Raw genomic sequence first — 13,974 nt, forward strand, 5'->3', positions numbered from 1 at the left:
TGTAAATGTAAAAAAAATACACAACATACTCACATTCCGGTGTCTATCACGTCCCTCGCCGTCACCTTCCCGGACTGACTGAGAGCCGGCCGTAAAGCAGAGCACAGCGGTGACGTCACCGCTGTGCTTTACGGCCGGCGCTCAGTGTCAGTGCTGGAAGCTGAAGGCGGGGGACGTGACAGACACCGGAATGTGAGTATGTTGTGTTTTTGTTTGTTTTTTTACATTTACAATGGTAACCAGGGTAAATATCGGGTTACTAAGCGCGGCCCTGCGCTTAGTAACCCGATGTTTACCCTGGTTACAAGTGAAGACATCGCTGGATCGGCGTCACACACACCGATTCAGCGATGTCAGCGGGTGATCCAGCGACAAAATAAAGTTCTGGCCTTCTAGCTCCGACCAGCGATGTCACAGCAGGATCCTGATCACTGCTGCGTGTCAAACACAACGATATCGCTAGCCAGGACGCTGCAGCGTCACGGATCACTATCGTTATCGTTCTAAGGTTGCTCAGTGTGAAGGTACCTTTAGACTTGATTCTTGTGCCCTGACTTTTGTTTTAACCTTTGTTCACAGTTATTTAGTTCTGGATATTGCAGATAATCCTATTGAAAACATCATCCGGTTTTTCCCTATGGTAAGTACTTCTGTCTGCACAGTCCACCTATTAGTTGTTGCGGCAAATACAATGCCTTTTATTATAGACTAGCCTTTTTTATGACTGGACTTTACCTATATGGACTTTAGACGTGTCCCGAGTTGCAGCCTGAAATCCAGTGATCTGTTTTTTTTTGTTGCCCAGTTCAGGTTTAAATTCATATTTGAATGGAAAAATGGAACCAACTTTGCTGGGTTCTCCCGTGCCAGGGTGCGGACCGTAAGCTAGAACTGGTGTATTCGAGTGAAAATATCCAGAGGAAGGGGTCAGGAGGATGCGCCAAAACCTTCTAATGGAAGAGATCAGAGGAGGACGTGATCTATTGTTTTAATGTGTAGGCAGTGCACAATCAAGACAAACGCATCCGTGTACAATGGTGTCCATGTAGTACAACAGTGTCCAACTAAAGTTTCCGAACAGTTTGTCATTCCTTAGCACATGTGGGCTAGAACAGCAGAAAACCAGTTTCAGTACCTGTGCAGTCTAATGGAAATTGACTCCATAGAGGGGGAAAAAAAGCATAAATTGTATCACTGAGCAGTGGAAAATCACCTGGTCACATCCAGACTAAAACTACTCAATGTCTATGAAATTGTTGTTGTGGAAATTTTTCATTCCTTGCCTTAAAGGGAGTGTCACCTCATTTTACTGTTATAAACTGAGGCCACCGCCATTAGGGGCTTATCTGCAGCATTCTGTAAAGCTATAGATAAGCCAGCCCCCGCCCCCCCATTGTCACCTGAAAGATAAGAAAAAGTTAGATTATACTCACCCAGGGGTGGTCCGGGTCTGATGGGCGTTGCAGGTCTGGGTCGACGCCTCCATCTTCATAAGATGTCGTTATCCTCCTTGCTGCTGTCACGGCTCCGGCCCAGGTGTTCTCTGCCCTGTTGAGAGCAGAGCAAAGTACTGCAGTGCGCAGGTGTCGGGAAAGGTTGGAGGCCCGGCGCCTGCGCACTGCAGTACTTTATGCTGCCCTCAACAAGACAGATCAGTACACCTGCGCCGGAGCCGTGACAGAAGCAAGGAGGATAACGACATCTTATGAAGATGGGAAGCGCCGGACCTGTGACGCCCATCGGACGTGAACTGGGATTTCCCCTGGGTGAGTATAATATAACTTGCTTTTCTCATCTTTCAGGTTACATCGGGGGCTTATTTACAGCATGCTGTAGATAAGCCCCTAATGGCGGTGGCCGCAGTTTATAGCGGCAAAATGAGGTGACAATTTCCTTTAAATTCAAGATTACTTCCACAGTGGTGCCAGGACATGAGTACCTAGAATTAACCATTTGATGGGCTTTGTTAACCCATTTCCAACACTTGCAGTATATGTACGTCATGATTGGGAAGGACTTCCCAACCTATGCAGTACATGTATGTCATGGCGATCATCCACTCGCAGGGTGCTTTGTGCCAGTGACCACCAGTGGGTGTCAGCTGACACCCGCACTGCTTCTGGCACTTTAACCCCTAAATGATTTAATTGGTGAAATTGGAGTATTTAGAAACCAGGCAGAGGGAAGAAAGATCCTCTACTCTTGGATCGGAGATGTCATGACGTCATCCGGGTCACCAGGCACTAGGAAGTTAGATCATGCGCAGTGCAAAGAAATTCATCAAATTCTGTGCTTCGAAATCCAAATGCCCCACTCCCTTCTGAACCCCACAGTGTAACTAATCCATATTTAGTGCTCACAGGTTTGTCATTTCTGTAGCAATGAGAACATGAGCTGGACTGCAACATACTGGTCACTGCAACGGCAGTTTGCAATTTTCATTACGCAACATCCGTTTTTCTGGGAAAAAATCTTGGAGTCAATCTTGACACCTGTGGATAAATTCCCAAAGGGCTAGAATTTCCAAAATGGGGTCACTTGAGGGAGGATTCTGCTCTTTTAGCACTTAGTTTGCAAAATCCATATACAAAACCTCTATTACAGACAATTCTGCTCCAGGATGCCTTCTGTATAACGGTACTGCCTAGCCATATGGTGAGACTCGGGAGGGGCAGAGCGCTATCTGCCAATAGTGCTCCTTTCGTTCTGAGTCTCACCATATGGCTAAGCAGTACTGTACAGCCACATTTGGGCTATTTCTACATTCAGCAGAAATTGTGGGACAAATTTTGTTGCCATTTTTACCCATTTCTCAGTGTTAAAATATAAAATCTGGTGGTGTTGAATCTTAAATCTACCCAACCGTTTACCAGGGAGTATCACTGGCAGTTAAACAAGTTCCTGAGTAAAGATCCGACTATTTGGAAAACTTTATTGAACCATCTCACTGACTTTTTCCATCTGAATGAGTTCTCAGTTTCTTCCCCTTCAGTCCCGTGGGAAGCCTACAAGACTGTCATGAGGGGTTATTGTGTTAATTAAGGTTCCAGATTAAAAAGATGTTAAATTTGAATTCAAATTCAACTTAATTTTAAGTGATTAAGGAGGAGCGTAGGTTGGCGGTCTCTCCCTCTGTGAGGATCTTGAATAATGTTATAGCGACTAGAAATAAAGTAAATGATCTTTCAATGCGTAAAGTTGAAAAACCTCTTTATACGAAGCAAAAATAGTACGAGAATGGTAATAAAGCCCATGCTTTCTTGGCTAGTTTACTGAGGGATAAGGCTCTGAACTCTTATCTCCAAGCTCTGAGAGGAGTGGACGGCATGATCCACTATAATCCAACTGTAATTTCGGAATTAATTTATTTCTATAGCAAATTGTATAATTTACAAGCTTCTCCCCCTGTATAGAAAACTGATAGAAATATATATTAGATGGAATATATGATGGCTCTTCTGAATGCTAAAGTGGAGGATGTTGATTTCGTGTTGGCCCCATGGGATTACTATTGGGCTCAGAGAAATGTTTAGGTCTTTAATTCATTGGCCCTTCCTCTTCTCAGATGTTAAATTCTCCCCCTTCCTTTTTGAGAGTGTCGTGTCCTCTTTTCTGCATGAGGATTTTCTCATGATTCTTTTTGTTTTTTTTACTTTTCTATGTATGCTTTTTGTTGTAACTTTCTAATTAAGGTATAACGGTGGATTCTTGGCATTGGGACTCGCTCGGGATATTCATTATATAAGCATCTTATGTCCTAGTGAGTTCCTTCCTCTATTGTGTTCCCACACTGCCTTGTCATTGTAACTTTTCAGTTTTCTATGTCTTTGATTGTTACTGTCTGGATTTTTGTCCATTTGTTAATTTGACAAACTTAAATAAAAATTTAGTTAAAAAAAAAATCTATCTCTAAAACACAATTTTGGGGGTTAAAATATATTTTTTTCTTCATTGCCCAATGGTATAAAATTCTGTGACCCACCAGTGGTCTCAATATGATCTTTTCACCCCTAGATGAATACATTGAGAGGTTCAGATTGTAAAATGGTCTCTTGTGGGGGGTTCTGCTGTAATGGCACCTCAGGTGCTCTGCCAATGTGATATGTCTCCCTCCAACCATTCCAGCAAAATGTGAACTCCAATATGGCGCTTCCCTTCTGAGCTTTGCACTGTGCCTCTAGTAGTATTTCTCTACATATGGGGTACGGTTGTACTCAGGAGAAATTGCACAACAAATTTTGGGGTCCATTTTCTCCTGCTATACTTATGAAAACAAAAAATTGGGTTTAAAGTAACATTTTGGTGGGAAAAAATGATTTTACTTCACTGCTGAGTTATAAACTAAAGGTACCGTCACACTAAGCGACGCTGCAGCGATACCGACAACGATCCGGATCGCTGCAGCGTCGCTGTTTGGTCGCTGGAGAGCTGTCACACAGACAGCTCTCCAACGATCCCGAGGTCCCCGGTAACCAGGGTTAACATTGGGTTACTAAGCGCAGGGCCGCGCTTAGTAACCCGATGTTTACCCTGGTTACCAGCGTTAAAGTAAAAAAAACAACCGCTACATACTTACCTACCGCTGTCTGTCCTCGGCGCTCTGCTTCTCTGGTCTGGCTGTGAGCGCCGGGCAGCCGGAAAGCAGAGCGGTGACGTCACCGCTCTGCTTTCCGGCCGCTGTGCTCACAGCCAGACCAGAGAAGCAGAGCGCCGGGGACAGACAGCGGTAGGTAAGTATGTAGCAGTTGTTTGTTTTATTTACTTTAACGCTGGTAACCAGGGTAAACATCGGGTTACTAAGCGCGGCCCTGCGCTTAGTAACCCGATGTTTACCCTGGTTACCAGCGAAGACATCGCTGAATCGGTGTCACACACGCCGATTCAGCGATGTCTGCGGGGAGTCCAGCGACGAAACAAAGTTCTGGACTTTCTTCCCCGACCAGCGACAGCACAGCAGGAGCCTGATCGCTGCTGCCTGTCACACTGGACGATATCGCTAGCGAGGACGCTGCAACGTCACGGATCGCTAGCGATATCGTCTAGTGTGACGGTACCTTTACCGTATATACTCGAGTATAAGCCGAGATTTTCAGCCCAAATTCTTGGGCTGAAAGTGCCCCTCTCGGCTTATACTCTAGGCACGGTTGGCGGCGGGTGAGGGGGAGAGAGATCTGTCGCATACTCGCCTGCTTCCGGCGCTGTCCCTGCCTGTCCCACGGTCTTCGGGTGCCGCAGCTCTTCCCCTGTTCAGCGGTCACGTGGTACCGCTCATTAAAGTTATGAATATGGACTCCACTCCCATAGGGGTGGAGCCGCATATTCATTCCTGCAGTGACCGCTGACAGAGGAAGAGCTGCAGTGCCCGGAGACAATCTGTCGGGGATAAGGAGCCAGGGATGCCAGGAGCAGGTAAGTATGTCATATTTACCTGTCCGCGTTCCACACGCCGGGCGCCGCTCAGTCTTCCCGTCCTCTTGCTGTGACTGTTCAGGTCAGAGGGCGCGATGACGTACTAGTGTGCTCGCCACCCTCTGCCTGAACAGTCAGTGCGGAGAGACGGGACGCTGAGGAGCTGCGGGCAGCAACTAGAGGTATGTCTTTTTTTTTTTTTTTTTTCTTTATATTGCAGCAGCATATTATATATGGGGCACAGCTTTATATGGAGCATCTTATGGGGCCATAACGCTTGTGGAGCATTATAAGGGGGCAAGTGGCTGTGCGGAGCATCTTATGGGGCCATAACGCTTGTGCAGCATTATAAGGGGGCAAGTGACTGTAGGGAGCATCTTATGGGGCCATAACACTTGTGCAGCGTTATAATGGGGCAAGTGACTGTACGGAGCATCTTGGGCTACTTTCACACTAGCGTCGTGCACTGCACATCGCTATGCGTCGTTTTGTAGAGAAAACGCATCCTGCAAAAGTGCTTGCAGGATGCGTTTTTTTCTCCATTGACTTGCATTAGCGTCACATTGCGACGCTTTGCCACACGTCGCAACCGTCGTGCGACGGTTGCGCTGTGTTGTGGCGGACCGTCGGCTGCAAAAAAAACGTTACATGTAACGTTTTTTGCTGCCGGGCTTTTCTCCCGCCCGACAACCTCTCCGTGACGGGCACAGGTCCTGCCCTTTTCCCCACCCACCGGCGCCATCTTGGAACACGAGGTTCCTCTGCACCTGTCGCACTCCTCAGCGGTCAGCTTCCTCTGATCAGACTGCAGCAGAAGCCCACATCCCCTGCTAGAGGGACTACCTTTACCGGAGGTCCATTCCATCAAGCCGGGCAGCTCTCTGAATTCCTTTCTCATCTACCGTGAGTAGCTCTGCACTGCAGACTGACACCCTCCTCTGCCCCACTGTCCCCTAACCCGCTGGCATTTCTTCAGGGATCTCTTAAAATGTTTACCTCTAAAGGGGGCCGCTCTCGCCCCCCTACTTCATCTTCTGCCTTAGTCACGTACTTTGCATGTTCGTCCTGTAACAGCAAGCTTCCCTCAGGTCAGTCCTCCCCGCTATGTCAGTCCTGCAGCAACCCGATTGTTCCCACCGCCCAGGATCCCCCGGCTGTTCCGCCCGAGAGTGATCCCCCCCCCCCATCCCAGGCTGGGCCGCCTCTGTCACAATCGGTGGCCGATTTAACACGGGTATCTCAAACCCTGGTGTCCGCGCTGGATCGGTTACCCCTGCAAGCCCCTGCAGTGGCCAGCGGGTCGCAGGAACCGCCGCCCGAGCCCTCCTTGATGAGCCACAAAAGGTCCAGACAGGAACGTCGGTCTGAGTCCTCTTCGCGCTCCATCTCGCCGCACGGCCCTCCCCCGCGGTTGGTGTCTCACCAATCCTCCTCCCCTGAGTCAGGCGAGGCATTATCTGATGCGCCCTCGGAGGATATTTCGGAGCTGGATCCTAACCAAATCGCCACCATGAGTGAGACGGTCCAGAACCTCATTCGGGCTATAAACCAAACCTGTGGCATTAAGGATCCCTCTACGGAACCCGCAGATCAGGCGGTTTCGTTTAGACGGGCTAAACCACCTTCAAAATTTTTCCCTCCTCATCCTGAATTCAAGGAAATCTTGACCAGAGAGAGAGAGAGAATCCGACCAGACGTTTTCAGAGGGGAAAACGCCTGGAGGTGTTATATCCTTTTTCACCAGAACTTACCGCCAATTGGACGGTCTCCCCCTCGGTGGATTCCCCTGTTTCCAGGCTGTCCACCAACACGGTGCTTCCACTGTCCGGCGGAGCATCTCTGAAGGATTCTAACGACCGTTATAGAATCCTTCGCGAAATCTGCTTTTGAAGCGGCTTCAGCAGCGCTATGTCCAGCTTTTGCTTCCACTTGGGTTTCAAAATCCATCTCAAAATGGGCCAAGGATCTACGGCGAGGTATCCTGGACGGGGCACCTCCCGCGCAATTAGCGGAACTTGCCAACCAGATTTCCCACGCTGGTGATTACCTGGTTTCCGCCTCCCTGGATGTCGCGTCTTGTGCGGCTCAGGCTTCCAGCAATGCCGTTGCCATCCGCCGGACCGTTTGGCTCAAGGCCTGGCAGGCGGACTTGTCCTCCAAAAAGTCCCTCACTAGTCTGCCCTTCCAGGGCTCTCGTCTCTTTGGTTCCCAGCTGGACCAAATCATTAAGGACGCCACCGGGGGTACAAGTTCTCTTCTCCCCCAGGCTAAGCCTCGTCGCCCTCCTCCTAGACGGCAGTTTCGCTCTTTTTGGCCTTTTCGTCGCTTCGCTGCATCAAACTCTTTTTCCCAGCAGCAACAGAGGCCACAGGCACGTCAAGAGAAGAAGGCGGTGTCCTTCAGGCCCACTCCGTCCTGGCGTCCTCGCTATTCCCAGGGTAGATCGTCCAGGCCCAGGACTGGAAGATCCACCTCCGCATGACTCTCGGCAAGACTCCAGCCCAACTCCCAGGTTGGGGGGCCGTCTTCTCCGTTTCAGGGACGTCTGGATTTCCGCAGTAGAGGATGCATGGGTCAGGGAAGTTGTGTCCTCGGGATACAAAATAGAGTTCGCCTCCTGACCCAGGGATCGTTTCTTCCAATCCCGTCCTCCAAAAGATCCCGCTCTGGTTCCGGGCTTCTTCGCAGCCATTGCTTCTCTGCTCAAATCCGGGGTAATCGTTCCCGTCCCAGAAAAGGAACGGTACACGGGTTTCTACTCGAACCTTTTTGTGGTACCGAAAAAAGACGGCAAGGTTCGTCCCATTCTGGACTTCAAATTGCTGAACAGGAGGGTTCGCCTGAGACACTTCAGGATGGAATCCCTTCGTTCAGTAATTTCTTCCATGGAGGCTCAGGAATTTCTATGCTCTATAGGTATCCAGGACGCCTACCTACACGTTCCGATATTTCCCGGACATCACCGTTTCCTGCGCTTCGCAGTGCAACAAGATCCTTTTCAGTTCGTCGCCCTGCCGTTCGGTCTCGCAACCGCCCCAAGGGTGTTCACGAAAATCATGGCGGCGCTGATGGCCATCTTGAGTCAGAGGCTTGGTCCTGTTTCCATACCTCGACGACATCCTCATCAAGGCTCCGTCCTTTGCTCAGGCCCAGGAAAGCCTGTCCATTGTTCTCGACACCTTATCCCGTTTCGGGTGGCTGGTCAACCGGAAGAAGTCCTGCCTTATTCCTTCTCAGCGCATCATCTTTCTGTGCATGCTTTTCGACACTCGTCAGACCAGAGTCTTCCTTCCCAAGGACAAGAGATCCACTCTTTGTCGGGACATATGCTTGCTCCAGGGTCCTCGGCCTCCCTCCCTCCGATCAACCATGAAGGTTCTGGGGAGGATGGTAGCTACCTTGGAAGCGATTCCCTTCGCCCAATTCCATTCTCGACCCCTTCAGCAAGCCATTCTGTCTCAGTGGGACAGGTCTGTCTTATCCCTGGATCGGCCGATCAGACTCTCTTTTCGGGTCAAGCGGTCTCAACTGGTGGCTGACGTCACCTCTCATCTCCCAGGGCAGGTCCTTCCTTCCGGTTCACTGGCAGGTGGTGACAACAGACGCCAGCCTGATCGGCTGGGGTGCGGTTTTTCGCCACCTGACGGTTCAGGGCCGTTGGTCGCCGCAGGAGTCATCTCTGCCAATCAACGTCCTCGAAATTCGGGCCATCTTTCTGTCCCTCCGCCACTGGGAAAGGATCCTCAGGGGCCTTCCAGTCCGGATCCAGACGGACAACGCCACGGCTGTGGCATATGTCAACCATCAGGGGGGGACCCGGAGCTCCTTGGCCCTTGCCGAAGTATCCAAGATCCTCCTTTGGGCAGAGGCAACGGTTCCGGTGATATCCGCGGTGCATATGCCCGGCGTGGACAACTGGGCCGCCGACTTCCTCAGCCGCGAGGGCCTTGCGGCAGGGGAATGGTCCTTGCATCCGGAGGTCTTCCATCAGATTTGCCTTCGATGGGGGACTCCGGATGTGGATCTCACGGCGTCTCGAATCAACAGGAAGGTTCCGCAGTTCGTCTCCAGATCCCGCGATCCTCTCGCAGTGGGCGTCGATGCTCTGGCCATTCCTTGGTCACAGTTCGAGCTGCCCTACCTGTTCCCACCCCTTCCATTACTTCCCAAGCTGTTGAAGAAGATCAAAGCGGAAGGGGTGCCGGTCATCCTGATCGCCCCGGATTGGCCCAGGAGAGCTTGGTTCGCGGAGCTCGTCAACCTTCTCGCGGACGCTCCCTGGCGCCTTCCAGACAGGCCCGATCTGCTGTCCCAGGGTCCGATCTGCCACCCGAATTCTCGGTCGCTCAGTTTAACGGCGTGGCTGAGACCGCGGTTTTAAGAGCGTCCGGCCTTTCGGACCGGGTGATTCACACCATGATTCAGGCTCGGAAGCCTTCGTCTTCCAGGATCTACTACCGCACCTGGAAGGCTTACTTCCGTTGGTGCGAGTCCAACCGCGTTCCGCCTATGGTTTTTTCCCTGCCTTCTCTTTTGGCCTTCCTTCAGGCAGGACTGGATTCGGGCCTGGCTCTTAGCTCCCTGAAGGGTCAGGTCTCTGCGCTTTCCATCCTCTTTCAGAAGACCTTGGCCTCTCGGCCACAGGTTAAGACCTTCTTTGAAGGGGTAGCCCATGCTGTCCCGCCGTACAGAGCCCCTGTGGAGGCATGGGACTTAAACCTGGTACTGGACGTTCTGAGGGTTTCTCCCTTTGAACCTCTTAGGGAGATTCCTCTATCTTGGAAGGTGACCTTTCTTGTGGCCATCACGTCTATTCGCCGCGTTTCCGAGTTGGCGGCCTTGTCTTGCCGCCCTCCGTTTTTGGTCATTCACCAGGACAAGGTGGTCTTCCGGCCCCCACCTTCTTTTCTTCCTAAGGTGGTTTCCACCTTCCACCTCAACGAGGACTCATCCTCTGGAGCGATCGTTGAACAAGCTAGACCTAGTCAGGGCAGTGAGGATCTATCTGGATAGAACATCCTTTCCGGAAGACTGATTCTTTTTTCGTCATTCCTGATGGCACGCGCAGAGGCCAGCCGGCTTCCAAAGCGACTATGGCTCGATGGATCAGAATGGCAATTTTGGAGGCTTACCGGGTCAAGAACAGAGTGCCCCCTCCTGGGATTAAGGCTCACTCTACCCGGGCAGTCGGTGCCTCCTGGGCGGTGCACCACAGGGCTTCCGCCCTACAGCTTTGCAAAGCGGCAACTTGGTCTTCCATCCACACGTTCGCCAAATTTTACAAGGTCCATACCTATGCATCGGCGGACACCAGCCTAGGCTTATACTCGAGTATATACGGTACATGAAGCAGATGGGGATTCAAGGTGCTCAATACACATCTAAATACATTGCTTCAAGGGCCTAGTTTCTAAAATTGTTACTTGTGGGTTTTTCCACTAAGGCAGTGCCCTCAAAACGAGACATGACGCCGGCTTACTTCTCCATCAGTCTGCATTCAAAAAAGTCACTTATTTTCTGGGCTCTGCCGAGCGCCTAAACAGTATTTTACCCCCGCTTATCGGGTATCTGCGTACTCAGGAGAAATTGCACAACAAATTGTATGGTGCAATTTCTCCTGTTACCCTTGTGAAAATGCAAAATTTAGGGCTTTAATACATTTTTGTGGGGAAATTCTTTTTTCATTTTTTTTACTGTTAACGGCTCAATGTTATAAATTTTTGTGAGGCACATCTACATCAATACTCTGAGATGTCTCGTTTCCAAAATGGGGTCACTTGTGTGCAGTTTCCACTTTTTAGGCACATCAGGGGCTCTCCAAGCACGACATGGCGGTGTCTAATTATACCAGCAAACTGTACATTCAAAAAGTCAAATGGTGCTCCTTCTCTTCCATGCCTTGCTGTGCACCCAATTAATGGGGTTCCCCACACATAGGGTATCGACATGCTCAGGAAAAATTGCACAATAAATATTGGGGTCCATATTTTTTTTTTTTCCTTGCTACCCTTGTGAAAATAAAAAAAATAAAGAGAATTTTTTATGACAAGGTTACCGTATCTTTCGCTTTATAAGACGCACCTGATTATAAGACGCACCCCCAAATTTGGTGAAGAAAAAGAGAAAAATAATTAACCCCTTCACCCCAAAGCCTGTTTTCACATAAGTGACAGCGCCAATTTTTACGATTCTGACCACTGTCACATTGAGGTCACAACTCTGAAACGCTTCAACCGATCCTGGTGATTCTGACAATGTTTTCTCATGACATATTGTACTTTATGATAGTGGTAAAACTTCTTCAATATGACTTGCATTTATTTGTGAAAAAACGTAAATTTGGCAAATTGTGAAAATTTTCCAATTTTCAAACTTTTAGTTTTTATGCCCTTAAATTAGAGAGTTATATCACATAATATAGTTAATAAACATTTCCCACATGTCTGCTTTACATCAGCACAACTTTAAAAACATAATTTTTTTTTTGTTATGGAGTTATAAGGGTTAAAAAGTTGACCAGCGACTTCTCATTTTTACAACAAAATTTGCAAAACAATTTTTTTTTTTAGGGACCACCTCATATTTGAAGTGAATCTGAGGGGCCTATGACAGAAAATGCCCAAAAGTTACACCATTCTAAAAACTGCACCCTTCAAGGTGCTCAAAACCACATTCAAGAAGATTAACCCTTCAGGTGCTTCACAGGAATTTTTGGAAAATTAAAAGGTGAAATCAGGTGAAATTGGACCCAAAAAGTTGTTGTGCAATGTGTCCTGAGTACGCTGATACCCCATATGTGGGGGAACCACTGTTTGGGTGCATGGCAGAGCTCGGAAGGGAAGGAGCGCCGTTTACTTTTCAATGCAAAATTGGCTGGAATTGAGATTGGACACCATGTCGCGTTTGCAGAGCCCCTGATGTACCTAAACAGTAGAAATCCCCCCCCACAAGTGACCCCATATTGGAAATTAGACCCCCCTAAGGAACTTATCTAGATGTGTTGTGAGAAGTTTGAACCCCCAAGTGTTTCACTAAACTTTATAATGCAGAGCCGTGAAAATAAAAAAATTGGACCAAAAAAGTTGTTGTGCAATTTGTTCTGAGTACTGATACCCCATATGTGGGGGTAAACCACTGTTTGGGCGCACGGCAGAGCTCGGAAGGGAAGGAGCACTGTTTTACTTTTTCAAAGCAGAATTGGCTGGAATTGAGATGAAATGCCATGTCGCTTTTGGAGAGCCCCTGATGTGCCTAAACAGTGGAAACCCCCCCAATTAGAACTGAAACCCTATCCCAAACACACCCCTAAACCCAACCCTAACCACACCCCTAACCCTGACACACCCCTAATCCCAACCGTAAATGTAATCCAAACCCTATCCCCAACTCTAGCCCCAACCCTAACTTTAGCCCTCACCCTAACTTTAGTCCCAACTTTAACTTTAGCCCTAACCATAATGGGAAAATGGAAATAATTTTTTATTTTATTATCTTCCCCTAACTAAGGGGGTGATAAAGGGGGGTTTGATTTACTATTTATAGTGGGTTTTTGTTTGGCTGCTGTCACACACTAAGGCTGGCTTCACATTTGCGTCTGTGTGCGCACCGTACGATCCACATAGATCCTCATGCGTACTTATCTTTAACATGGTGTACACATGGATATGCGTTCGCATGCATGCATGCATGCATTTTTTTCACGTTGTGTAGCTGGGCTTGGCAAACGCACCATGTTGCATTTTTTTTGGAGGCATCAAATATGCGCAGACATGTGCATGTGGATGAGTGCGTCAAAAAAATGCATTACTGTCTATGGGAACACTTGCGTACGTGTGTTTGATGCGCTTGCATACTTTGGACTGCGCATGTCCAGGAACTGTTTTGAGACACGCCCATTGAGACACACCCAGCTTGAAATATCAAACGCATGCAAAAAAGCATGCAAATGCTGCGGTTTTTTTGCTGTCATGCGCGGATAAAAACGCTGCATTAGCATGCGTTTGCATGCGGTTGCGGATGATGCGCTGCGCACAGACGCAAATGTGAAACTAGCCTAAAAGACGCTTTTTATTGCAAAAATAGTTTTTTTGCGTCACCACATTTTGAGAGCTATAATTTTTTTTTTCCAGATTTTGACCCACAGTTATGTGAGGTCTTATTTGCGGGATGAATTGACGTTTTTATTGGCACCATTTTCGGGCACATGACATTTATTGATCGCTTTTTATTCCGATTTTTGGGAGGCAGAATGAACAAAAAAACAGCAATTCAGGCGATTACAGCGATACCTTCACTTTTTTTGCAGGACAAGATGACATTTTCAGGGGTACCATTTTTATTTACACCCATGTTTTTGATCGCGTTTTATTGCACTTTTGGTTCGGCGGTATGATGATAAAGCATTGTTTTTTTGCCTTTTTTTTACGGTATTTACTGAAGGGGTTAACTTAGTGTGACAGTTTTATAGAGCGAGTCGTTACGGACTCGGCGATGCCAAATGTTTACATTTATTTATTTATTTTATTTACAAAAATGGATTTATTGGAAATATATATATATATATAT

The 13,974-nt window shown here is 48.3% G+C and overlaps 1 protein-coding gene across 1 annotated transcript in view; it reads left to right on the top strand.

Annotated features, from left to right (window-relative positions):
- The window catches only part of STYX (serine/threonine/tyrosine interacting protein), a 42,906-nt gene that overhangs the window by 13,748 nt on the left and 15,184 nt on the right, over nucleotides 1-13,974 (top strand). Inside the window, exon 5 of the mRNA XM_069738471.1 lies at nucleotides 580-640. Within this exon, the coding sequence (XP_069594572.1) occupies nucleotides 580-640 (61 nt within the window). The remainder of the gene's footprint in view (nucleotides 1-579; nucleotides 641-13,974) is intronic.

Source organism: Ranitomeya imitator, chromosome 1 (genome assembly GCF_032444005.1).
Source record: "Ranitomeya imitator isolate aRanImi1 chromosome 1, aRanImi1.pri, whole genome shotgun sequence".
Lineage (NCBI taxonomy): Eukaryota > Metazoa > Chordata > Amphibia > Anura > Dendrobatidae > Ranitomeya > Ranitomeya imitator.